Genomic DNA, 24,933 nt, shown 5'->3' on the forward strand with positions numbered 1-24,933 from the left:
ACATACTAGGCACACCACAAAAGAGACTCCACACAAGGTTATTATAAAAATAACTTTTGTATTGTAAAAACACATCAGATAAAATCACACATATACATAGTGCCTACTGGCACGGGCAATATTCACATGGGATTATTTACAAGACAGGGCCACATGGGCCACTGTCAGATTCAGATATAGTTCTTCTAGAATAAGAAATAATAAACATAAAATGGTAATCACAAAGATCACAACCAGTATCCACTGGTAACAGGAACCAGGACCTTACTAGGACCACCTGTACTAAAAAGGACAACCACCTAAGAATAACATACATTTAGGGGTACACCAGAACACATTACCCATGATGCATGTACCACATTCAGAGGAGTAATAAAGAGAAACACATGATGCCTAAAACATTCAGAGGTGTTAAGAATAAAGCACATGATGCAATAAAATACATTCAGGGGTGCAGCGCAAGAAGACACATGATGACTAAACATTCAGAGGTGCAGCGCATGGAAAGAAAGACACATGATGCCTAAAAACATTCAGAGGTGCCAGAACAACACAATAGCGCAAAAACACACAGTAGGCAATCACTATTAAAAACATAGGAATCACATTGCGCATAACTTACATATGCCACCACCTGTGGCAGTGCCTAGGCCAACTGGCCTTGATGGGGCAAGGATGCCCTGTGTCCAATGTCAGGGCGCGCTGCCATGCAGCGCCAGTCCAAAAGTACCAAAAGCCTAAACGTGGCAGCTACCCACAAAGTGCTGGGCAGCTGGGGAACAACCAAACTGCGCCAGAGCCCTCACTGGCCCTTAGGCGCCAACTGCGCCACTGCTGGAGCCACACAGGCTCTGGGCATATCGCACATGCAACAGACGTTGGAGCTCTCAGGCTCTAAAAACAATGGTGCCCCCATGAGCCTCACCGGACTCTAACCCTCACACTCGGAGGCAGGAGGGGGCGGGCACCGGCAATGTGCCCCTCTATCTAATGTGGCCCTCTCTGGAGCCAAACAGGCTCTCAAACAAATTAGGGCCCCTCTGAGCCTTTCTGGGCTCATACATGTTGGGGCAACCCACTGCCAGCTGGGGCCGCCCTGACTCAGCCTAGAGCCTCTCGCAGGCTCTGCAACCACGGTGGGGCGACCCACTGCCATTCGGGGCCGCCCTTCCTCAGTGCCTCGACCGGCACCAACCGCAGCCACACTGAGCCCCCCCCCCAGCCCTGCCGACTCACCGGGCTCTCAGGGGCGGGCTCCTCCGGGCGGCGGCTTTTCTTCGCTCGCGGTGGGGGCAGACACCGACAATGTGCCTCGCGCCCCCTCCGCAAGTCTCTGCCTGCCGCTCCTCTCCTCACTCGGGGAGCTTCACAGGCAGTGGGGGCGGGCACCGACAATGTGCCCCGCGCCCCCTCCTTTCTCTCCTCACGATTCACCCGGTCCCCCATCTCAGGACCGGGACGTCCCGCGTCGTCTCTCGGCCGCCATCCTTCCTCTTCTCTCCGCCTCACAGGCTGCGGGGCGGGACTTCCGGCCGGCCGCGCTGCAATTGGCCGGCCGGCCGAGCACTTCCGGGTCGCCGCGGGCAGCGCGGCGGCCCAATTCAGGCAGGCAGGCGGGCAGGCATTAAAAATATCAGCGTGGGCAGCCGAAGTTAAATAAAATTAAAAATAAGTGAGGTGGGCACTCGCAAAGTAAATAATCAAATAAACGGGGTGGCACCCGCCAATCCTCACGCAAAATGCGGGCAACGAAACGCTCGAAATGCAGCCAGGAGCGCTCTCAAGCGCTAGGATCACAGCACAGCGCTCCCAGACGCCAAAGGTCCCCAGAGCAGACCCCTACAGCAAGAAGGGTCCACAGAAAGCGCTCTCTGCAGGAAAATGCAGCTTCTCCATGCTGAAAAGGTCCCAGAGATTTCCAGGAGGCAAAGCAAAGTCCCCCTATCAGCCCAGCCAAGGCAGAGGGGTACCCCAGGAGTCCAGGAAAGTCCATCAGAGGTCCAGGGGATGGGCAGGGCCCAGGGATTCCCCTGAGCCCCAGCAGCAGCATGCCCCTGGCAGATTCAAGTTAGAAACAAGAACATTTTGGAAGGGGACACAGCCCCTTCTTATACAGTGAAAAGTCTTTGAAGTCCTTTGAAGTCCTTTGAAGCAGGCAGTGTGAGAACCAGCTGGAACTGGTTATAGGGAAGTCCCTTCAGTATCAGGGACAGAGGTGACAGTCGCCCAGCGGGAGGTGGAGCCAGCTTTGTAGTTAGGCAGGCACAGCCCTTCACTATCAGGTGCCATCTCCTCCCACTTCCCTGGCAGCAGATGCTGCCTTTCATCCATGGGCTGACTCAGACAACCTCCTGGGCTCTCCAGCCCCTGTCATCCTCAAACCAGACAGTCAATCAACAAGCAGGCCCAGGCACTCTGGACCAGGCTCACCAGCCAATCACACGCCAGCACCAACTTACACAAATATGCCAACTTCCAAAAGTAGTACTTCTAGACTAGACACAGTCATGCCGCATATATCATTTTGCAGCATTCATTCTCACGAGTTCATACATACCAAACTCGCCCCTGCACTCCCTACACATCAGGAACTACCATGGGCATACATATTCCCCATTCATTCCAATGGGAGGGCAGGTCACTCACCATACATACACAGAGAGCTCCAGCACTTTACACTGTACCACAGTGAAAAAGTGCGCAGAGGCCTAAAATCACCAACACCAGGTTCCATAAACAGGCTAGGAAAAAGCAAAAAGTCTAGGGGTGAACCTGCCCAACGGGCCGGGTCCAACACAACCCCCTTCCAGCCAAAACGCAGGGTAGACCAATCACTCCACTGATGGGCTTCCTTGCTTTGGGCGACAAAACACAGACACGGACCCGCACAGCAGGGACACCTTCCGGTTCTACGCCACTCTGAACCCACCTGGTTACCTCCAAACAATAACTCTCTGACACAACTAGGATACCCCACTGGTACTCACTAGTCATCCACAGCCAAGACCATCCAAATATCTCAGGTCCTAACCAATCCACAGGGCGGGGGGCAGTAACCCCTGGCACACAATAGCCATTCTCCACTCTCTCTCTCTCTCAGTGTAGCTACAACTACCACTGATCCAACAACCTAGGGACCATACCCTCAGGCTGACCAAAGGTCACGGGCAAGAATGCCCCACCCTACCTTTACTTCTGGGTTTCCGCACCCTCACAGAGAAGCACTCACCAGAACACAATTCTCCTACCAGATCAGGACCTCACTCCATTACTGGTCTACCACCTGGAAACTATTCCACTTCTGAGGTACAAAGCACACAGCACAGTTCCTCTTCAAGCAGGTGGGGGGACACAGCACACAGCAAAGTCCCCTTTCCTCTACCTTAGTGGAAACAACAAACTGCAGGTGAGCCCCAGAACACACAGCAAGGGCAGCCCCCTCAGTCCCTTCAGCTGATCCACTTTGGCAGAGATTCCTCTTGACCTAGAAGTTTCCTAATCTCCCAACCTAAGATCTAAACCCTCAGGTTGCACCGGGATCAGAAGTAAGGACACCGTCCCTCTGCACCCCCTTCCAGTTCCATGACTACAGGCCCAGTATGTCTCAGGCTAGACAGAGCACCCGCCAGCGGCGTATCAGCGACACACTCTCCTCCAGTACTCCTTCCAGGTCAGGCCGCAACCCCAACCTGGCTTTCCCCCCTCCTTGGGGAACGACCTCCAGAGGCCCCACAAATGGTCGAGCACTCTAGACGGTCAAATGCTCAGTGAGCCAGGACTTCTGCACCCTCCACTAGGAGCGGTACTGCCCAACACTAGGACCGCCGGAGTTGTGGTGACAGACACTCCCCGTCCTCTAGACACAGGAAGATCCTCCTCAAATGACCTGGCGCTCCCTTAGGGAACCCTCCAGGCCATGAGATAGGGTTTCGGGCCAACGTGGGACACACCGTCCCACACTCACTCCGCCTCCACTGAGACAGGGCGTGAGCCCCTACACCCCTACCATCCTACTGGGACCTAGCTGGGTTACACATGAACCTCTTCCCCTTCACAGGATCATCAGATACACAAGCCACTCCTTTTAGAATCACTTCCTAATGCCTCTGCAAGACATCTAGCACACCGCCATACATCCACCTTCTTGTCCAATGCCTCTGCAGGACCTCCTGCACACCACCAGAGGTACACCTCACGTGCAAGCTCCTTAAAAAAACCTCACACCAACTCCTCCAGTTCAAGATACCACTCATCCGCACACTCCCCCTCCAGACTGGTGAGACAGTTCCTCACTACCTCTGACTCACAACCTGTACCCCCCTTACTGAGTACCAGGCACCATACTCTGGGAACTGGGAATGGGACTTCACGCACACTGGACCCATCTAAGCTGCCACCACTGGATCCTACCACACTGGGGAATCCAGACACACACACTACACTCAGGGAACAACCACCCTCCTGAGCTAGCCATTTCTCCTCCACACCCCTTCTCTCTCCTATCTACCCACACACACACATGGGGACAGGAACAGGGATTGGGCACTGGACCCAGCAAGGGATTCCTAAGCTATGGGAACCTCCCCCTCTACTGGCGTCCCACCCTGTCACTTTCTCTCATCTGCCACTAAACATAAAGCTCAGGAACTCATTTGAAAATGACACTCTAGAGGAAAAACAAAAATCAAAAACAATAATCCCAAACATGTGACTATCTGAAAAAAATTGCAGAGTTTTGTAAAGTAGCCAGTTGTCGCTGTGGCACTGCGCAAACACAAGTCCAAATCCGCACCGCTGACCAACAATGTTACAACTGGCTATTTCTGGTAGGCTAAGGCTGACGCCAAAGCCAGGCAGAAACCACCATTCTAGTCAGGGCAAGGAAGTCACACGCCAAGATAACCCCTGCTCACCCCCTTGGTAGTTTGGCACAAGCAGTAAGGCTAAACTCGGAGGCAATGTGTAAAGCATTTGCGCCAGCGCACAACAGCAACAACATACTAGGCACGCCACAAAAGAGAGTCCACACAAGGTTATTATAAAAATAACTTTTGTATTGTAAAAACACATCAGATAAAATCACACATATACATAGTGCCAACATGCGGGCAATATTCACATGGGATTATTTACAAGACAGGGCCACATGGGCCACTGTCAGATTCTGATATAGTACTTCTAGAATAAGAAATAATAAACATATGTTTGATGTTTTGTGGTTTTTATATAGCGCTCTGTCACTCCAGGGAGCATCCTGGTGCTTTATCTTCATTGCTGACCGGTAATATGATGTTTCGACTGTGTTTGGGACGTTTGAGTATAATCAGACCAAAGTTTTACATTTGGATTCTGAGAGTCCGTATATCCAAGTTTTTAAAGATTTTTTGAAAGTCTGTTCTGATGATATTAGACAAAGGTCTGTAGGGAGTGTGTTCCAGGCCTTGGCCCCAAGAACTGCCAATGATTTTCCCCCCTTGGTGGTGAGTTTAAACTTGGGGACAATGATCAAATTGGCTGTGGCTGATCTAAGTTCTCTCGAGGGATAATACCTGTGGAATCTGTCATTTAGGTATTTTGGGCCCTGTTTGTGAAAACACCTAAATGTGATCACAATGATTTTAAATAAGATCCGCTTCTGAATAGGAAGCCAATGCAGCTTGTTCAGGGCAGCTGATGCTGATGATCTTCTGGGCAACCTCAGGACCAATCTCGCTGCCGCGTTTTGAATAGTCTGTAGTTTATGTAAGGTAGATTTTGTTACTCCAGCATACAGACTATTACAGTAGTCAATTTTGGATGTTATTAAGGCAACTGCTACTGTTCGGCGGGTGGGCAATGGTAGATAGTCAAAGAATTTGCGTAACCCTTTCATGATGTTAAAGCAGGCAGCTGCTATTTCTTTGGATTGTTGCTTAAAAGAAAGCAAGTTATCAAATTTTATGCCCAGATTTCGAGTGGCATTGATGGTGTCTGGGGGAGCTTCCGCATCGGGTGGCCAACAGGTGAGTGGGGAAAATAAGTTATTTTTCCCAAATGGTATGATCTCTGTCTTTGCAGAGTGGCATTTCAGATGGTTTTCGTGCATCCACTTAAAGGTTGCCGTCAGACACTCTTTTAGGTCTCGCTCTGCTTTGGCTATATCTTTGTACAGAATCAGGACCAGTTGGGTGTCGTCGGCGTATGCGACCGTATTCACATTGAAGGACGCAATAAGACTGATCAGGGGAGCCATATACAAATTAAATAAGATAGGGCTCAGACTGGAGCCCTGAGGTACCCCTGAGCCAATCTCCTTCTCCTTTGAATAGAATTGTCCTAACCTGATGATTTGTTTTCTGTTTAACAAAAAGTTTGTAAACCAGTTCAACACGGTGCCCCCTATACCTGCCTCTGCTAGGCGATGTAATAATATGGTATGGGACACCGTGTCGAAAGCTGCCGATAAGTCAAGGAGGACAAGGACAGCCCTGCCCCCCTGGTCTAGTGCAGTTCTTATGGTTTCTGTTGTAAATACAGAGCTGATTCAGTAGAATGTTTAGCTCTGAAACCAGCCTGGTTTGGATGTAGAATGTTATTTGTTTCCAGGAACGTTGTTAACTGTCTGTTGACCAGGGTTTCAGTGCATTTACACAATGCAGGGAGTTGGGAGATCGGTCGTAGATTAGTTAGGAGAGATGGGTCATGTAAAGTCTTTTTTTGTAATGGCTTTACAATGGCTGTTTTCCACGCATTGGGGACTTCTCCAGATTGAAGTGAGGCGTTAATGATGTCATTTATCATGGGGCTTACGTCCTCTTTAATAGCCTGGATTAGTGAGTGAGGGCAGGGGTCAAGTGGCGATCCAGCTTTGATTTTTGATAGAACTTTCAGAGTGTCTGCTTTCTCAATCGAGTCAAAAGTATTCCATCTAACTGTTATCCCATGGTTACTTTCTTGCAAATTATGTTCTTTGTTTTCCGTAATAGCAGGGAAATTTTTGGTGATGTTTACAATTTTTTGTTCAAAGTAGTCTGCAATGTCATTACAGAAACTTTGTGATGGTGGTATCTCGTGAGATAGTATTTTTGGGTTTCTAAAACTTGTGACTATACGGAAAATTTCTTTTTGGTCATTCTGTGAAGTTTCTATTTTTTTGGTAAAATAAGTTGTTTTGGTTTTTTTTATAAGTGCGTGGTAGTTCTGCCTGGCGGTTTTAAAGTTGACCTGATCTTCCTCGTCATATTGTTTGCGCCATTTGCGTTCGAGTCTACGAACTGTGCGTCGTGTGCCTTTCAGTTCTTCTGTGAACCAGGGAGCTGATGTTTTCCCCTGTTTAGATGTGGATTTTTTATTGTTTCTTCCTGACGTCAATTTCTCACCTATGGTTCTCATCCATTTATCATAATTAAGATTGTCAATGGTAACGTTTCCTACTGTCTCTGGTTTATTCTCTCTGACCCAGTCTTGTAGGTTCGGGTGCTCAATGATTTTGGTCCAGCAAGGAGTTGGCTTCTCATCTCTGAATTTATCTGGTTTTGCCATTTTCATTTCCTCCGTTTTAAGGTGAAATGTAATGAAATTATGATCTGTCCACGTTTGGGGTAGGGGCGTAGAGACATTTATTGACTTCAAATTCGTGCAGATACAATCCAACACATGGCCCGCTGTGTGTGTGGGCTCCTTTGTAAGAATTGTGAGCCCCAACACATGCATGATGTCTTTAAAATGTAGTGCGTTTGTATCATTTGCGCAATCGAGATGGAGATTTAAGTCTCCCATTAAGGTGAAGTTAGCGGCCTTGAGTGTTATATTTGTGAGTGCTTCTCCTAGACGTTCTAAAAAGTGGCTGCCTTGTCCTGGTGGGCGGTAGATTAGTGCCCCTGAAAAGGTAAAAGAGTTGTGTGCTTTTAAATTAAAAGCTAAACATTCTGCATCTTTTATTTCCGGTAATTCCTGAATATTACATGTGAGGGTTTCTCTATGAATAATAGCGATCCCTCCCCCCCCTTTGTATAGTTCTATCCATTCTCTGTATCGTGTATCCAGGTGGGAGTGCACATACAATGTCGGGGTTTGACCAGTTTTTTAACCATGTCTCCGTGACCATGAGACAGTCCAAATTGTTTTCTATAATCAGATCGTATATGTGTAGAGCATTTTTACACATGGAGCGTGAGTTTATTAGTCCTCCCTTAATAGATTTATAAGTAATTTTCGGAATATATTTTACGTAAGTTTGTAATGTTTGTTTACATGTGATACATGAGATTGGTCCTAGCCAACTGTCTACTGATATTGCATGGTGACATTGTTTGCTGTCGGGTTTTAAAGATAATAGCTTTTCTCTGGTTAACTGACCTGTATGCATTTTATGGTGAGTGGCGCAAGGCCCACAGCCCCTCAGCCCGTCCTTAGCGCGGACGGGCGCAGACGGGCTGACTCTGGCGTGACTCCGGCGCTGGCGAGGCGCGTCCACTGCACGCGTCTGCTGTCGCGGAGATAGTCCGTATCCTTTTGTAGGGATGGCTAGAGCGCTGACCCAGCTGCCGCCTCCCACTCAAGATGTCTGCCGTGTATATTCTTCCCTTCTGCTTCGGTAAACAGCCCTGAAATCGGCTGTAACCAACGAAAGTGCAGGGGGAGTGATTATAGGGGCGGGGTGAGTGCAGTTACTATCACAGTGCTTTTCACGAGAAAAATGCAAATTTTAAAATATCGGCGTCTAAAATTACAAGTAATGTTCATGTACACTACGCTATCAGTCAGCGTCAAATGCACACAAATTAGCACAACAGTTAGGCTTATCTGCTTCTACCTCCCGGCTCAGGCCTCAGGAGGGGTCCAAAAGTTACACAGGTAAAAGCGGTATCAGCGCAATGAAATCTAAAATGGTAATCACAAAGATCACAACCAGTATCCATTGGTAACAGGAACTAGGACCTTACTAGGACCACCTGTACTAAAAAGGACAACCACCTAAGAATAACATACATTTAGGGGTACACCAGAACACATTACCCATGATGCATGAACCTCATTCAGAGGAGTAATAAAGAGAAACACATGATGCCTAAAACATTCAGAGGTGTTAAGAATAAAGCACATGATGCAATAAAATACATTCAGGGGTGCAGCGCAAGAAGACACATGATGACTAAACATTCAGAGGTGCAGCGCATGGAAAGAAAGACACATGATGCCTAAAAACATTCAGAGGTGCCAGAACAACACAATAGCGCAAAACACACAGTAGGCAATCACTATTAAAAACATAGGAATCACATTGCGCATAACTTACATATGCCACCACCTGTGGCAGTCCCTAGGCCAACTGGCCTTGATGGGGCAAGGATGCCCTGTGTCCAATGTCAGGGTGCGCTGCCATGCAGCGCCAGTCCAAAAGTACCAAAAGCCTAAACGTGGCAGCTGCCCACAAAGTGCTGGGCAGCTGGGGAACAACCAAACTGCGCCAGGGCCCTCACTGGCCCTTAGGCACCAACTGCGCCACTGCTGGAGCCACACAGGCTCTGGGCATATCGCACATGCCCCAGACGTTGGAGCTCTCAGGCTCTAAAAACAATGGTGCCCCCATGAGCCTCACCGGACTCTAACCCTCACACTCGGAGGCAGGAGGGGGTGGGCACCGGCAATGTGGCCCGACGCCCCCTCTATCTAATGTGGCCTTCTCTGGAGCCAAACAGGCTCTCAAACAAATTAGGGCCCCTCTGAGCCTTTCCGGGCTCATACATGTTGGGGCAACCCACTGCCAGCTGGGGCTGCCCTGACTCAGCCTAGAGCCTCTCGCGGGCTCTGCAACCACGGTGGGGCGACCCACTGCCATTCGGGCCGCCCTTCCTCAGTGCCTCGACCGGCACCAACCGCAGCCACACAGAGCCCCCCAGCCCTGCGGACTCACCGGGCTCTCAGGGGCGGGCTCCTCCGGGCGGCGGCTCTCCTTCGCTCGCGGTGGGGGCAGGCACCGACAATGTGCCTCGCGCCCCCTCCGCAAGTCTCTGCCTGCCGCTCCTCTCCTCACTCGGGGAGCTTCACTGGCGGTGGGGGCGGGCACCGACAATGTGCCCCGCGCCCCCTCCGTTCTCTCCTCACGATTCACCCGGTCCCCCATCTCGGGACCGGAACGTCCCGCGTCGTCTCTCGGCCACCATCCTTCCTCTTCTCTCCGCCTCACAGGCTGCGGGGCGGGACTTCCGGCCGGCCGCGCTGCAATTGGCCGGCCGGCCGAGCACTTCCGGGTCGCCGCGGGCAGCGCGGCGGCCCGATTCAGGCAGGCAGGCGGGCAGGCATTAAAAATATCGGCGTGGGCAGCCGAAGTTAAATAAAATTAAAAATAAGCGAGGTGGGCACTTGCAAAGTAAATAATCAAATAAGCGGGGTGGCACCCGCCAATCCTCACGCAAAATGCGTGCAACGAAACGCTCAAAATGCAGCCAGGAGCGCTCTCAAGCGCTAGGATCACAGCACAGCGCTCCCAGATGCCAAAGGTCCCCAGAGCAGACCCCTACAGCAAGAAGGGTCCACAGAAAGCGCTCTCTGCAGGAAAATGCAGCTTCTCCGTGCTGAAAAGGTCCCAGAGATTCCCAGGAGGCAAAGCAAAGTCCCCCCATCAGCCCAGCCAAGGCAGAGGGGTCCCCCAGGAGTCCAGGAAAGTCCATCAGAGGTCCAGGTGATGGGCAGGGCCCAGGGATTCCCCTGAGCCCCAGCAGCAGCATGCCCCTGGCAGATTCAATTTAGAAACAAGAACATTTTGGAAGGGGACACAGCCCCTTCTTATACAGTGAAAAGTCTTTGAAGTCCTTTGAAGTCCTTTGAAGCAGGCAGTGTGAGAACCAGCTAGAACTGGTTATAGGGAAGTCCCTTCAGTATCAGGGACAGAGGTGACAGTCGCCCAGCGGGAGGTGGAGCCAGCTTTGTAGTTAGGCAGGCACAGCCCTTCACTATCAGGTGCCATCTCCTCCCACTTCCCTGGCAGCAGATGCTGCCTTTCATCCATGGGCTGACTCAGACAACCTCCTGGGCTCTCCAGCCCCTGTCATCCTCAAACCAGACAGTCAATCCACAAGCAGGCCCAGGCACTCTGGGCCAGGCTCACCAGCCAATCACACGCCAGCACCAACTTACACAAATATGCCAACTTCCAAAAGTAGTACTTCTAGACTAGACACAGTCATGCCGCATATATCATTTTGCAGCATTCATTCTCACGAGTTCATACATACCAAACTCGCCCCTGCACTCCCCACACATCAAGAACTACCATGGGCATACAACATATTCCCCGTTCATTCCTATGGGAGGGCAGGTCACTCACCATACATACACAGAGAGCTCTAGCACTTTACACTGTACCACAGTGAAAAAGTGCGCAGAGGCCTAAAATCACCAACACCAGGTTCCATAAACAGGCTAGGAAAAAGCAAAAAGTCTAGGGGTGAACCTGCCCAACGGGCCGGGTCCAACAAGGTTTAACTGTTAATATGAGAACCAAACCAATGTTGTCGTGTAGTTCCTAGGAATCCTCCAGGACCTGCGCGTTTTGGATGACCTATACTGCGGGCTTGGTATGCAGACAGACACTGGACACCCCCACAGAATGAGTCAGCCATTAGACCTGCTAGCTCTACAGTGCCACTACCACCCCCCTGTATTCTACAGAGGTATATGTAGTTTCTGGCAACCACTGAACAAGATAACCCTGATTCCTCAGGTATCGTAGAAACAATAAGGTATCTTTTGATCAGTCACTCGTGCTTGCTTTTCTTTTCTGCAGAGTACACATAGAATGACGATTGGAACAGTTGCAAAAATTATTTATTGGTCAAGCGTCAGTCTAGTATGAAACATGTTAGCTGGGACAATCAAAAGACAGGAGCAGACAAATGTAATTGCTAGTAATAATATCGTGAAAAGTAGATACATTTTTACCATAGTGCTAATAGGATGAATAAAAACCTATTATATAAAAAAATAGCATTGGGGTACTCCTACGATATGTAGCTTACCTAAATGTACCTAACCTAGATATGTTAGTGAATCTTGAATATGTAAATGTCAGGATAGATACTAATGGAGCCAAGAACCCCCCGAGGAGGTACTAACCCCTCACCTGATGGTTCTGAATGAAGGACTCAGTCTCTGCCTCAAGGATGGCACCCCTCAAGGGATACTAATATCAACAAAAGGGGGGAGAGAGAGAGTATTCCTTTGGAATGGATTCGTTCTCCCTAAGATATACACTTTTAACAAGAGGAATCCATTGGGAGGTGGGAAAAAGGTGCCCCTACTGTGGTTGGGAACACACTTGTTGTTTTTGGGTACCCCTGACACACCAACAGGCCCCTTGGTGTCATGCTTCATCATCGGGGTCCTTACATCCCTCTACGGGATGCGGCGTGCTGCGACCGACGGTTACGTGGGAGCACTGATTTGACTATGTGTGGTGTTGGTGAGGGGGAGTTTAAGTGAGTGTAGTGGTGGGGTTTAAATAGTGAGTGGGATTTAAAAAGTGCGTGGCTCGTGGGGTAGCAAAAAAACTTTAATTGGCCCCCGGGCTTGTACTAATAAAAAGGAGTTGGAGGTGTTGGCGTTAATAATGTGCACCACCTCCTGTGTGTGTCAACATGTTTCGATGTAAAAACATCTTCTTCAGGACTGGGGTACACAAATCCCCACCTTACTCACGTTTTTCTATTTCAGCTTTTTAGTTTACTAAAAAAAGTTAAATTTATAAGTGCAGGTGTATCAATGTACCTACAGAACAACCGCTATTTAGCTGCCCGCGTGAGGGGCAGCGAAGAGGGATTCTCCTGATAGACTCACAGCAAGGAAGCACGAGTAACCCCTACGTTATCACGGACTCATGGAGTAACAAACTCCAATCTCAAAACAGTCAGCTAAATAGCGGTTGTTCTGTAGGACCAACACCACCTAAGGCCCAAAACCGCCACTGCCATCCCAGACGGCTAAAAGATAGAGAGAAAGGACTCCCTGTACCACCCAGTAGGCGGACTCGCCATCGCACACAAGACCTCCAACTCTCCACATACAGCACGAGCGACCCCCATTCCAACACAGAACACCTCCAATTCCAGATCCAGAATAACCCCAGGACCACACTACGTGGCACCCTCATCTACAGACCGCCAGGACCTCGCACCCAGCCCACAACCACTATCGCTGAGCTCCCGCACCCCACGCCATCACCTCCACGGACTACATTCCACTCGAGGACCTGAACTTTCACCTCGACAACAGCAACGACCCCAACTTCACCACTCTCCTCGCCAACCTAGGACTGAAACAGGTGGTCAACACGCCCACCCACAGAGCGTGTCACACCCTCGACCCCATCTTCGCGGGAGGATCAAACATCAGTTTCAGCCACACCACCCAGCCCGCCTGGATGGACCACCACTGCGTCCATTTCACCTTCAACTCCTCCACCGCGCCCAAGTCAGCCCGCGCCCACCACGACGGAACTAGAACAAGGTCACAGCAGAACTCATCAACTCCACCCTCCTCCAAGACCCCCCGTGACCACGACTGACACCAACGCAGGGTCGCCTGCAGCACTAACAAGGTGGCACCCCTTTGCCACACTGCCAAAAAATACCCTTCAAAGGCCCCCTGGTTCACCACGGAACTACAAGAAGCGAGACGCTCCTGCAGACGTCTAGAGAAATCCTGGCGAAACCAGAAAATTACAGAAGCACGGAACAACCACAGGAGTGCCCTAAAGTAATACCACCAATGAATAAGAGACACCAAACGGACCTTCATAAGAGACAAAGTCCAAACCAACGCGACCAACACCAATGTCATTCAACAGTTCAGAAGACCCACCTGCGAGGCAACAGACACCACACCCTCCCAGGTATTCTGCAATAAGCTCAGCTCCTACTACCATCTGAGATCAAGGCCCTCTACGACATCTTCAGCGATCAAGCGCCAGACAACACCCTCCTACCTACTGGCGCCAATAAGCCTACCATCACCTCCTGGGACCCAGCTACCATCGAGCAAATCACCGCGACCATGAAGGATACTAACTCAGGAACCCCAAAGGACCCCTGCCCACCCAATTTCTTCCAAAGGGCCGTCGCTGCCATCACACCCGAACTACGACGGATGATCAACACCTCCCTCAGATCCGTCACCTGCCCTGATGACTGAAAATGGGCGCAGGTGAAACCTCTCCTCAAGAAACCTACTCCAGACCCAACTGACCTAAAAATCTACCGACCCATCTCTCTCCTCCCCTTCGCAGCCAAAGTCACCAAGAGACTCGTGAACGCCCAGCTGACTGCCTTCATTGAAGAGAACTCCATCCTAGATACCTCCCAGTCGGGTTTCGGTAGCAACCACAGCACTGAGACCGCCCTGCTTGCCGCCACGGACAACATCCGCAGACTACTAGACCAGGGACATACAGCAGCCCTCTCAACAGCCTTCGACACTGTCTCACATTGCATGCTCGCAGCCAGAAGCCACGACGCAGGGATACAATGAGCCGCCCTAGACTGGATCCAATCCTTCCTCTTCAGAAGAACCCAGAGAATCAGACTCCCTCCCTTCCTCTCCAAACCAACTGACATCAACAGCGGAGTACCCCAAGGATCATCGCTCAGCCCGACGTTCTTCAACATCTACATGGCCCCTCTTGCCGCCATCTTCAGACAGCAGGGGCTCAGCATTGTATCCTACACCGAGGACACCCAGCTCATCCTCCCACTCACATAGAATCCCAAAGACACCTGAATCTGCTTCCAGGAAGGAATGAAGAACGTGGCAACCTGGATGAAGGACAGCTGCCTGAAGCTCAACTCAGAGAAGACCAAAGTCCTCATCCTCGCATCCCCCACCTCTGCCTGGGACAACACCTGGTGGTCTCCCGCCCTCAGAAACCCACCAACCCCGACAGATTACGCTCGGAAATTCAGACTCATCCTTGACTCCTCCCTCTCCATGACACCAGATAAATGCCGTCCGGCCACCTGTTTCAAGTGCCTTTGCATTCTCCATAAGGACTTCAAATGGATTCCCCCGAAAGCAGAAAGACTGTCACCCATGCACACATAACCAGCAGACTGGACTACGGCAACACCCTCTACGCTGGAGTCAACAGAACCCTTCTACACAAACTCCAAACCATCCGGAACGCCACAGCCAGACTCATCCTTGGGACACCGCATCATGAGCACACGACCCAGCACCTACGAGGCCTCCACTGGCTACCCATCCAAAAGAGGATCACCTTTAAGCTCCTCACTCACGCCTACAAATCTCTCAACAACATCGGTCCCAAATACCTCAACAACAGAGTATCATTCCACGTACCCAAGAGGAACCACCGCTCCGCCGACCTTTCCCTGGCAGAGGTCCCCCACATCCGCAGACACCGAACCGGCGGGAAAGCCTTCTCCTACATCGCAGCCATGACGTGGAACGAGCTCCCTATTAACATCAGATGCTCCCTGACCCTACACACATTCAGGAAGGACCTCAATACCTGGCTCTTCAACTGGTCCGGAGCCGCTTCCCCTTACCCCCCAGTGCCTTGAGACCCTCACGGGTAAGTAGCACGCTCTAAAACACCTGATTGATTGATTGATCGATAGACCTATAGAATGAAGGGTTTAAAAAATGATGCATTCAAACCAAGGCTGCCCTGTTATATCAGGTATCTATTGACTACTGTTTGCGGCATGAAATGCAGCAGAAAGGCCCAAAAGAACAAACCTGATGCAATATCATTTTTTATCAATGAATGAAGTAACAGAAAAGGCGATGCTGTCCTGATGGTCTTAACCCATACCTTTAAAGCGGAACCGGTGACCTTTGTAGAGCTGCTCAGAATTTACTGTTGGATTACAAATCAGGCTCTCTATTTACTCTTATTAAAGATTTCATATTCTAATACATATAGAAAGCAATGTGTTTGTATTTTTTTTCAAACTGAAAAACAGAACCAGGTGTCTTTTTTTAGGTGACTCACCATGATGTCAGTCATGACTGCCAGGCTAATATCTGTGCAAATTGATGGCACACAGTAAAAAAAAAAGTGTCCAGTTTCCTTAAATACCAGTAGATGGGCACATTTGTCATTTATTGCAACATTTCATTGCAAATAGCTGCTTACAATGATAAAATCTTTCAGGTTTTGATGCCTCTAGCAGGAGCAGCCCGGGTCTAGAGACCTACCCACACATCTAGCGCTCCAGCGGCAGCATCTAGCGCTCCAGCGGCAGCGCAGAACAGCTGTTCCGCGCTGCTGCTGGAGCGCTAGACGTGTGGGTAGGTCTCTAGACCCGGGCTGCTCCTGTTAGAGGCATCATACCTCACTAAGCAGCCCCACGGGAACAGACTGCGGGGCCCACTAGGGACACTCCTGGGGTCACCCTGATAGAGCAGGACCTTCTGGCCTGCCTCCCTACTGACCCAGAGAGGTTGTATTTTTCATCTTTATTTATCTGTTCTATTCACCGTGTAGTACCGAGCACTTTTAGGTCCTGAAGAATTGCCAGTTAGGCAAGAAACATGTCGACCACTCTAGAGGGTTGAGGTTATGTTATGTTATGTTATAAACCGTTTTGTAGCGCGCTCTGCTACTTGTGAGTATCCTGGCGCGGGGAGGGATCAAAGCGGCATAAAACAAGACAGAGAGAGCATCCTCCTAACCTGCATTCAGACAAAAAGGTGGGTTTTCAGATGTTTTTTAAAAGCAGTCACTGTCGGTATGGAGCGAAGATGGAGAGGGAGGGCATTCCAGGCCCGAGCCGCCACCACCGACAGTGACATACCACCCAGTCTGGCGCGTTTGAAGCGGGGAAGAGACATTTTGAACAATGAGGCAGATCTCAGGGTGCGTGCCGGGATGTACTTGGTGAATCTTCTCTTCAAATAGGAGGGGCCTTGGTCATGAATTGCGCGAAACGCCAGCACCAAGGCTTTAAACCAAATGCGTTGTATTACTGGGAGCCAGTGAAGCGAGCGCAACTCCGTGCGCACGCTCTTCCACCTAGGAATGTTAAATAATAGGCGTACAACCGCATTCTGGACAATTTGGAGGCGATTGACAAGGTGTGCCGGAATGCCACTAAACAGTGCATTTGCATAGTCAAGGCGGGCCAGTATGAGAGCCCTGGCAACCGACTCTCTGGCCTCCCTGGGGAGCAGGGGGAAAAATTTACGGAGCATTTTCAGAGTGGCAAAACAAGTGCCGGTGAGTTTTTTGATGTGATACTCAAATCTGAGATCCTCCGTAAACCAAATACCCAGATTTTTTGCAGGTCTCCCCATCTCTGTTGGGCCAGGAATGTTTGGGGGCCAGAGTGTGCTCTTGAATGAGGGGGGAAAGGAGCCGTAAAAAAGCACCTCGGACTTGTCCTCATTGCACTTCAGCTGGGCCTGAGTTAACCAGCGAAATACTGAGGACAGACATAGATGTACAATAGATGTGTCCAGGTTGTCATCAGGCCAGGTAAACAACAGCTGGGTGTCATCAGCATACCCGACAATTTTAGCCCCGAACTGTTCAGCCAAGTATACCAGAGGAGTAATGTATACATTGAACAGAAGGGGGCTAAGTGTGGACCCCTGCGGGACCCCCGTAAGCAAAGGTCTTTGCTCCGAAGCATACGGAGGCATCCAAACTTGCTGGGTCCTATCTGATAGAAAAGAAGAAAGCCAATCAAGCACCACTCCCCCAATACCAATGTCTGACAGCCGGCCAAGAAGGAGATCATAGGGGACAGTATCGAAGGCGGCAGAGAGGTCCAATAAAATTAGGACCGCTCTGCCACCTCCATCAAGACACTCCCGGATGGCTTCAGACATCTCCACCAGGGCCGTCTCGGTGCTATAAGCGGCCCGAAAGCCCGATTGGGCCGGGTGGAGGGCATTAGATGTTTCCACGAAGCTCTCCATTTGTAGAAGAGCAGCCTTCTCACAAATTTTTGTGAGAGCAGGCAAGAGGGAGATGGGTCGATAGTTACCCGGGACCGACACATCTAGTCCTGGTTTTTTCAGGAGTGGAAGGAGTTTAGCGTGTTTCCAAACCTGGGGGACCACGCCAGCGGTCAAAGAAAGATTCACCAATTGCGTGATCTCACTACAAACAGTCTCCGCCACCTCCGAGAGCACTCGGGCAGGGCATGGGTCGACAGGGGAGCCCGATTTAAGGGACTGGAGAAGACGAAGAACATCCACTTCCAAAACCTGTGCAAAGGTGGTAAGTTGGTGCACAGGGAGTGCGGGAGAGGGTGAGCAGGGATCGGCCACAGAGCGATCAGCGGAAAGTGCCTCTAAAAGGCCACGCTGGATCTTCGCTATTTTAGTTATAAAAAAAGTGGACAGCTCCTCACACCATTGTGCAGAGGACGGGAGGGCCATGGCTTCCGCCACAGGGGACACAAAGCTTTTGACGATAGCAAAGATCTCTCTGCTGTTATTGTTGGCCTTGTTAATGCGCCCGGCATAATAGAGACCTTTAGCGACCCTAATGGCTCCATAATAGTTTTTTTGTGCAAGTCGAAGGGCGGATTTAGCCTCGGGGCTATACTCTCTCCTCCATAGGCGTTCTAGTTTCTTACAGCCCTGCTTCAGCTCTCTTAGTTCTGGGGAGAACCAGGGTTGGGAGGGCGCGCGTCTGGCTCTGGTCAGCACTGTGTGTTTAGTAGAGGCAGTCGCTGCCTGCCCTATCCATTCATTGAACTCCCCTACTACATCGTCCAAACATCCCTTGAGATGTGGGCGAGTGTTAGACAGGGCAAGTCTGAACGCAGGTATATTAATTTTTTGACGATGGCATGTGGGGGGCGGGGGGCTGGACTCTGCCAACTCCCAGCTAAACCTGACCAGGTCATGATCCGACCAGGATGTTTTTTCCACCAACACTGGCTGGATGGGGAAATTCGTACATACCAGGTCAAGTAAATGGCCACCCACATGCGTAGGCCCCGACACCCATTGAACTAGCTGGGCGGGCTCCAGAATTTCCCCGAGCCTACGAGCTTCAGGGGAATCAGGGGTATCCATGTGAACATTTAGGTCCCCAACCAAAAGAAACTTAGGAAAGCCTAGTGCCCGTGGGACTAAGTGTTCTTCTAGAGAGTTGAGGAATTGGGTGGCTGAGCCTGGGGGCCTGTAGATCAAAGATCCACCTAAGGTGAAGTGGGGAGAGGTTTTGATGGAGAAATGGAGCACCTTGCCCCCAAAATTCTCAGTAATGGGCTCAGTTTCAAAGCTCCATCCCTCCTTGAACACCACAGCTAGTCCGCCCCCTCTACCCAGGGGGCGGTCCGCTCTAGCTATCTTAAACCCCCTGGGGATCGCGAGTTCAACGCTAGGAGCGGAGGTGCAGGTCAGCCAAGTCTCCGTAAGGAACAACAGCTCCAGTTGGCCATCTGAAAGTAGTTCGAAGATATCAGCCGCATGCTTCACTGCCGATCTGGCATTAATCAGTCCCGCCCTGATGTTGGTAATGGCGGCATTACTGGCTGAACGTGTAGCGAGAGAGGGTTGGGGCTGGAATGCACACGTAGTACATCTTCCCAGAGCATTAGCTAGGTTTGCTCGCGTGCACGGCGAGTCCTTGCTATGAGGGGCAAGTCTCAGGAGATCCGCGCGAGAGTATTGCAGCAGCGCTGAGCTAACCAGCGCAAAAGGAGGCCGGGCAGGGTGACTGGCCCTGGGCCCGTCCGGGGCACGGACGGGCACAGACGGGCCCTCCTTTGGCGCTCCTTCGGCGCGCAGTCGGCGTGCCCGCTGCGCGCGACCGCTGCGCGCTCGAGGGCACATCGCTATTTAAAGGCCAAGCCCCTCCCCGAGCTGGACCGCTAACTCGAGTCCAGCCGGGAACCGGGACTACCAAAATGGCGCCCGACCTGGCCCTCCACTACAATCGGCACTGTCAAGCCGCGGTGGACCGGGGCCCAGGGGGACCGGTAAAACGCTCACGCACACAGCGGAACAGCAGGTAGGGGTTTAAAACACACACAGCACAAATTATCAATCAATTGGGGGTGTTTTAAAAAAGATTAAAAATCAGGATAAAAGTCCAGCGTGAGGCGCGTGACAGAAGAGAATTCTCTCGCAGTCTGCCACACAGATCCGAGCGCTCTAGCAAGGTGCTGCCACCACCCTGAGCAAACGCGCAGTCACACCAGCCCCTATACTATTTAAAGGCCAAGCCCCTCCCCGAGCTGGACCGCTAACTCGAGTCCAGCCGGGAACCGGGACTACCAAAATGGCGCCCGACCTGGCCCTCCACTACAATCGGCACTGTCAAGCCGCGGTGGACCGGGGCCCAGGGGGACCGGTAAAACGCTCACGCACACAGCGGAACAGCAGGTAGGGGTTTAAAACACACACAGCACAAATTATCAATCAATTGGGGGTGTTTTAAAAAAGATTAAAAATCAGGATAAAAGTCCAGCGTGAGGCGCGTGACAGAAGAGAATTCTCTCGCAGTCTGCCACACAGATCCGAGCGCTCTAGCAAGGTGCTGCCACCACCCTGAGCAAACGCGCAGTCACACCAGCCCCTATACTATTTAAAGGCCAAGCCCCTCCCCGAGCTGGACCGCTAACTCGAGTCCAGCCGGGAACCGGGACTACCAAAATGGCGCCCGACCTGGCCCTCCACTACAATCGGCACTGTCAAGCCGCGGTGGACCGGGGCCCAGGGGGACCGGTAAAACGCTCACGCACACAGCGGAACAGCAGGTAGGGGTTTAAAACACACACAGCACAAATTATCAATCAATTGGGGGTGTTTTAAAAAAGATTAAAAATCAGGATAAAAGTCCAGCGTGAGGCGCATGACAGAAGAGAATTCTCTCGCAGTCTGCCACACAGATCCGAGCGCTCTAGCAAGGTGCTGCCACCACCCTGAGCAAACGCGCAGTCACACCAGCCCCTATACTATTTAAAGGCCAAGCCCCTCCCCGAGCTGGACCGCTAACTCGAGTCCAGCCGGGAACCGGGACTACCAAAATGGCGCCCGACCTGGCCCTCCACTACAATCGGCACTGTCAAGCCGCGGTGGACCGGGGCCCAGGGGGACCGGTAAAACGCTCACGCACACAGCGGAACAGCAGGTAGGGGTTTAAAACACACACAGCACAAATTATCAATCAATTGGGGGTGTTTTAAAAAAGATTAAAAATCAGGATAAAAGTCCAGCGTGAGGCGCGTGACAGAAGAGAATTCTCTCGCAGTCTGCCACACAGATCCGAGCGCTCTAGCAAGGTGCTGCCACCACCCTGAGCAAACGCGCAGTCACACCAGCCCCTATACTATTTAAAGGCCAAGCCCCTCCCCGAGCTGGACCGCTAACTCGAGTCCAGCCGGGAACCGGGACTACCAAAATGGCGCCCGACCTGGCCCTCCACTACAATCGGCACTGTCAAGCCGCGGTGGACCGGGGCCCAGGGGGACCGGTAAAACGCTCACGCACACAGCGGAACAGCAGGCAGCCCACTGTGCCCCTTACAGTCCCTATCTCCCCTCCCACCCTTTTAACCTAGAGAGCCAGCCACGCGAATAAAAGTATTTGTGGACTGACGCACCTAATTTTAAATGACCCCACCTTCATGACTACACTTTCACCAGACCCCTCACATGCACTCAACCATTGGCTGGAACAAAAGAACTCCAACAAAGAGCGCCTCTTCGGCGCCCGTCGGACATTGCAGCGCCAGTCTGACGAGGAGCAGGAGACCAATGATGAAGCATGACATCTAATTAACTGTATGTGTGATGTCTTCTAGTTCCAATAAGGGAACACTTGTTCCCTGCCTTTGCTCTCCTCCCTTAGACACACACATTGTTATTACGCCCCGGGGAACTTTGTACCTTTGTGATATATGGTTGACTGGACATGTACACTGGACCCCGTTAAATATCGTCCTCTTGAGGTTCCCATTTTTGTATTGAATTTGAAAAGTGAATACTCAAGTCTCTTTTAAATAGATGTGAAAATATACTAGTTACAAGTTGATGATGAGCAAAAAATAAGTAAGGAAAAATCGATATGGGGATGTGACAAAAAAAAATTTGATGAAATCAAGAGCTCTAATTGCAAGATTGTAAACTGCAAAAGATCTGTTTATAGTCTGAATGATAAATGTCCAGAAGTGGTTATGTGTTTATGAGAGAAGTAAAGAGAAGTCTATGTGATTAAACATACTTCATTAATGATTAATGATTGCAATTCTACATCTGTTTACAATCTCCAAGTGTTTGAATATTGGTTTGATAGCTGCATACGTGTTGATCCAGGAAGCATAATATTTCAATGCACAAAGTCTAAGACATAATTATATTAATGTGGAGTAAAATCTCTGATAGGAGCTTTCCAGATAGAAAGCAGCTAATCAATCAATTAATCAATCAATCATAAGATTTGTAAAGCGCACTACTCACCCATGAGGGTCTCAAGGCGCTGGGGGGTGGGGAATGCTGCTACTGCTCGAAAAGCCAGGCCTTGAGGAGTTTTCTGAAGGTCAGCAGGTTTTGGGTCTGCTGCAGGTGGGTGGGGAGAGTATTCCAGGTCTTGGCGGCAAGGTGGGAGAATGATCTGCCGCCGGGGGTTGCTCTTCGGATGCGGAGGACTGTGGAGAGGACGAGGTCGGCGGAGAGGAGCTGGCGGGTCGAGGTGCAGAAGCTGAGTCGTCTGTTGAGGTAAGCTTGTCCAGTGTTGTGGAGTGCCTTGTGTGCGTGGGTGAGGAGTTTGAAGGTTATCCTCTTGTTGAAGGGGAGCCAGTGCAGGTCTCTCAGGTAGGGTGTGATGTGGCTGTGGTGAGGGATGTTGAGGATCAGGCGTTTAGAGGCGTTCTGGATGAGTTGCAGCCGTCTCAGGAGTTTGGCCGAGGCTCCTGCGTAGAGGGCGTTTCTGTAGTCCAGTCTGCTGCTGACGAGGGCCTGGGTGACCGTTCTTCTCGTTTTGGTGGGGATCCACTTGTAGATCCTGCGAAGCATGCGGAGGATGTTGAAGAAGGAGGATGAGATAGCATTGAGTCATGGAGAGGGTGGAGGCGAGGATGACCCCTAGGTTGCATGCGTTGTCTGTGGGTGTTGGGGATGTTCCCAGTGCGGTCAGCCACCAGGAGTCATTCCGAGCCGAGGGGGTGGAACCGAGGATGAGGACCGCTGTCTAGTCTGAGTTCAGCTTCGGTCGGCTGTTCAGCAATTCGGCATTCATTCCTTCACGGAGGTTGGTTTTAGTGGTGATGTGGAGTCTCTGGTGAGGTAGAGGATTAGCTTGGTGTCGTCGGCATAGAAGATCATGTTGAAGTTGTGCCCATCGGGCGACATGGACAAGTGGTGCAATGTAGATGTCGAACAGCGTTGGGCTGAGGGATGAGCCCTGGGGTACGCCGCAGTAGATTTCGGTGACTTCGGACCGGAAGGGGGTAAGGCCGACGCTCTGTGTTCTGCTGGTGAGGAAGGAGGTGGTCCAGTCCAGGACCTTCTCATGGATCCCGGCGTCGTGGAGGCGTGTTCATAGTGTATGGTGGCAGACCGTATCGAAGGCGGCTGACAGGTCCAGAAGGATGAGGGCCGCTGTTTCTCAGTTGTCTAGCAGGGTCCTGATGTCAGTGATGGCGGCGATGAGGGTAGTTTCGTTGCTGTGGTTGCTGCGGAACCCGGATTGGGAGGAGTCCAGGATGCTGTTCTCCTCGAGGTAGCGGGTTAGTTGTTTGTTGGCAGTCTTCTCGATGACCTTCGCCGGGAACGGGAGCAGGGAGATGGTCCGGAAATTCTTGAGATCCTTCGCGTCCGCCTTGGGTTTTTTGAGTAAGGCGTTGATTTCAGCGTGCTTCCAGCTCTCCAGGAAGGTTGCTGTCTCAAAGGAGATGTTGATGACTTTTCGGAGATGGGGTGCAATGGCTGTGCTGGCTTTTTTGACGATGTGGTGAGGGGATGGGTCTGACAGAGATCTGGAGTGGATGGTGTTGATGGTCTTGAGAGTGTCGTCATCGGTGATGTTGGTCCAGGCGAGCAGGTGGTTGGTGCGGATGGCAGTCGTGGAGGTGGAGGTCTCGGTGGTTGTCGGGGTGGTTGATGTGTTGAAGCTGTCGTGGATGTCTACGATCTTGCGGTAGAAGAAGGTGGCCAGCGAGTCGCACAGATCTTGTGAAGGTGGTGTTGGAGCTGGGGTTGATAGTTCCTTCACAATGTTGAAGAGCTCTTTGCTGTTGTGTGTGTTGTCGTCTAGGCGGTCTTTGAAGGAGCCCCTTTTGGCGGATCTGATGAGGTGATGGTGTCTGCGGGTGGCATTCTTGTGGGCTGCGTAGTTGGCCGGTATTTGTTCACAAAGCCAGTACTTCTCCAGCTTTCAGCAGGAACGTTAGGAGGAGTGGCTATGATTTCCGAGTTTCTCCACTTGAATTTGCTCATTAGTGCACATCAGGCATCAATGGACCTTTATTAGAAGATGTAAGAGTTCTAAAGTGGTGTTACCTTGTCACAGGGGTATGGAGGATGTGTTTTGTGAAGTAGTTAGCTTTACAAAGGCTTTTTAAAATTCTGATGGTCATTTCATTCAACCCAGTGAAGATTGCAGCATGTTTGGCCCTGCTCTTACCCTAATGTCAGAATCTTCACCTGCGTGCAGCTTGGTCAGACATTCGTTATCGTTATACTAGAAATATAAAAACAGATAATTTGTACAAGGCTGTTAATCTAATCTCTCATAGCTACATGTTTATTTACTATATGCTCCTTGTCTGCCACAGTAATATACTTTTCAACGTATAATGAGACTTTATCAACAGGGCAAGACTAGTTTAAAATTAGGAAGATTAGAGAAAATGATTTGCTTCCTACTTTAACTGAAATGAACCGTGCAATGCTGCATCCACAGTTCTACCTCTTTGAAGAAGACACAGATGATGTTCGCCCTAATAAAAATGCACATTGTATGAGCTCATAA

At 50.7% G+C, this 24,933-nt stretch overlaps 1 protein-coding gene across 1 annotated transcript in view; it reads right to left on the bottom strand.

Moving 5' to 3' along the window:
* LOC147730776 (uncharacterized) overlaps positions 1-24,933 on the bottom strand; it is a 113,725-nt gene that overhangs the window by 27,210 nt on the left and 61,582 nt on the right. The window contains exon 4 of the mRNA XM_086954113.1: positions 24,586-24,642. Within this exon, the coding sequence (XP_086810239.1) occupies positions 24,586-24,642 (57 nt within the window). The remainder of the gene's footprint in view (positions 1-24,585; positions 24,643-24,933) is intronic.

This window comes from Lissotriton vulgaris, chromosome 2_1 (genome assembly GCF_964263255.1).
Source record: "Lissotriton vulgaris chromosome 2_1, aLisVul1.2, whole genome shotgun sequence".
Classification (NCBI taxonomy): domain Eukaryota; kingdom Metazoa; phylum Chordata; class Amphibia; order Caudata; family Salamandridae; genus Lissotriton; species Lissotriton vulgaris.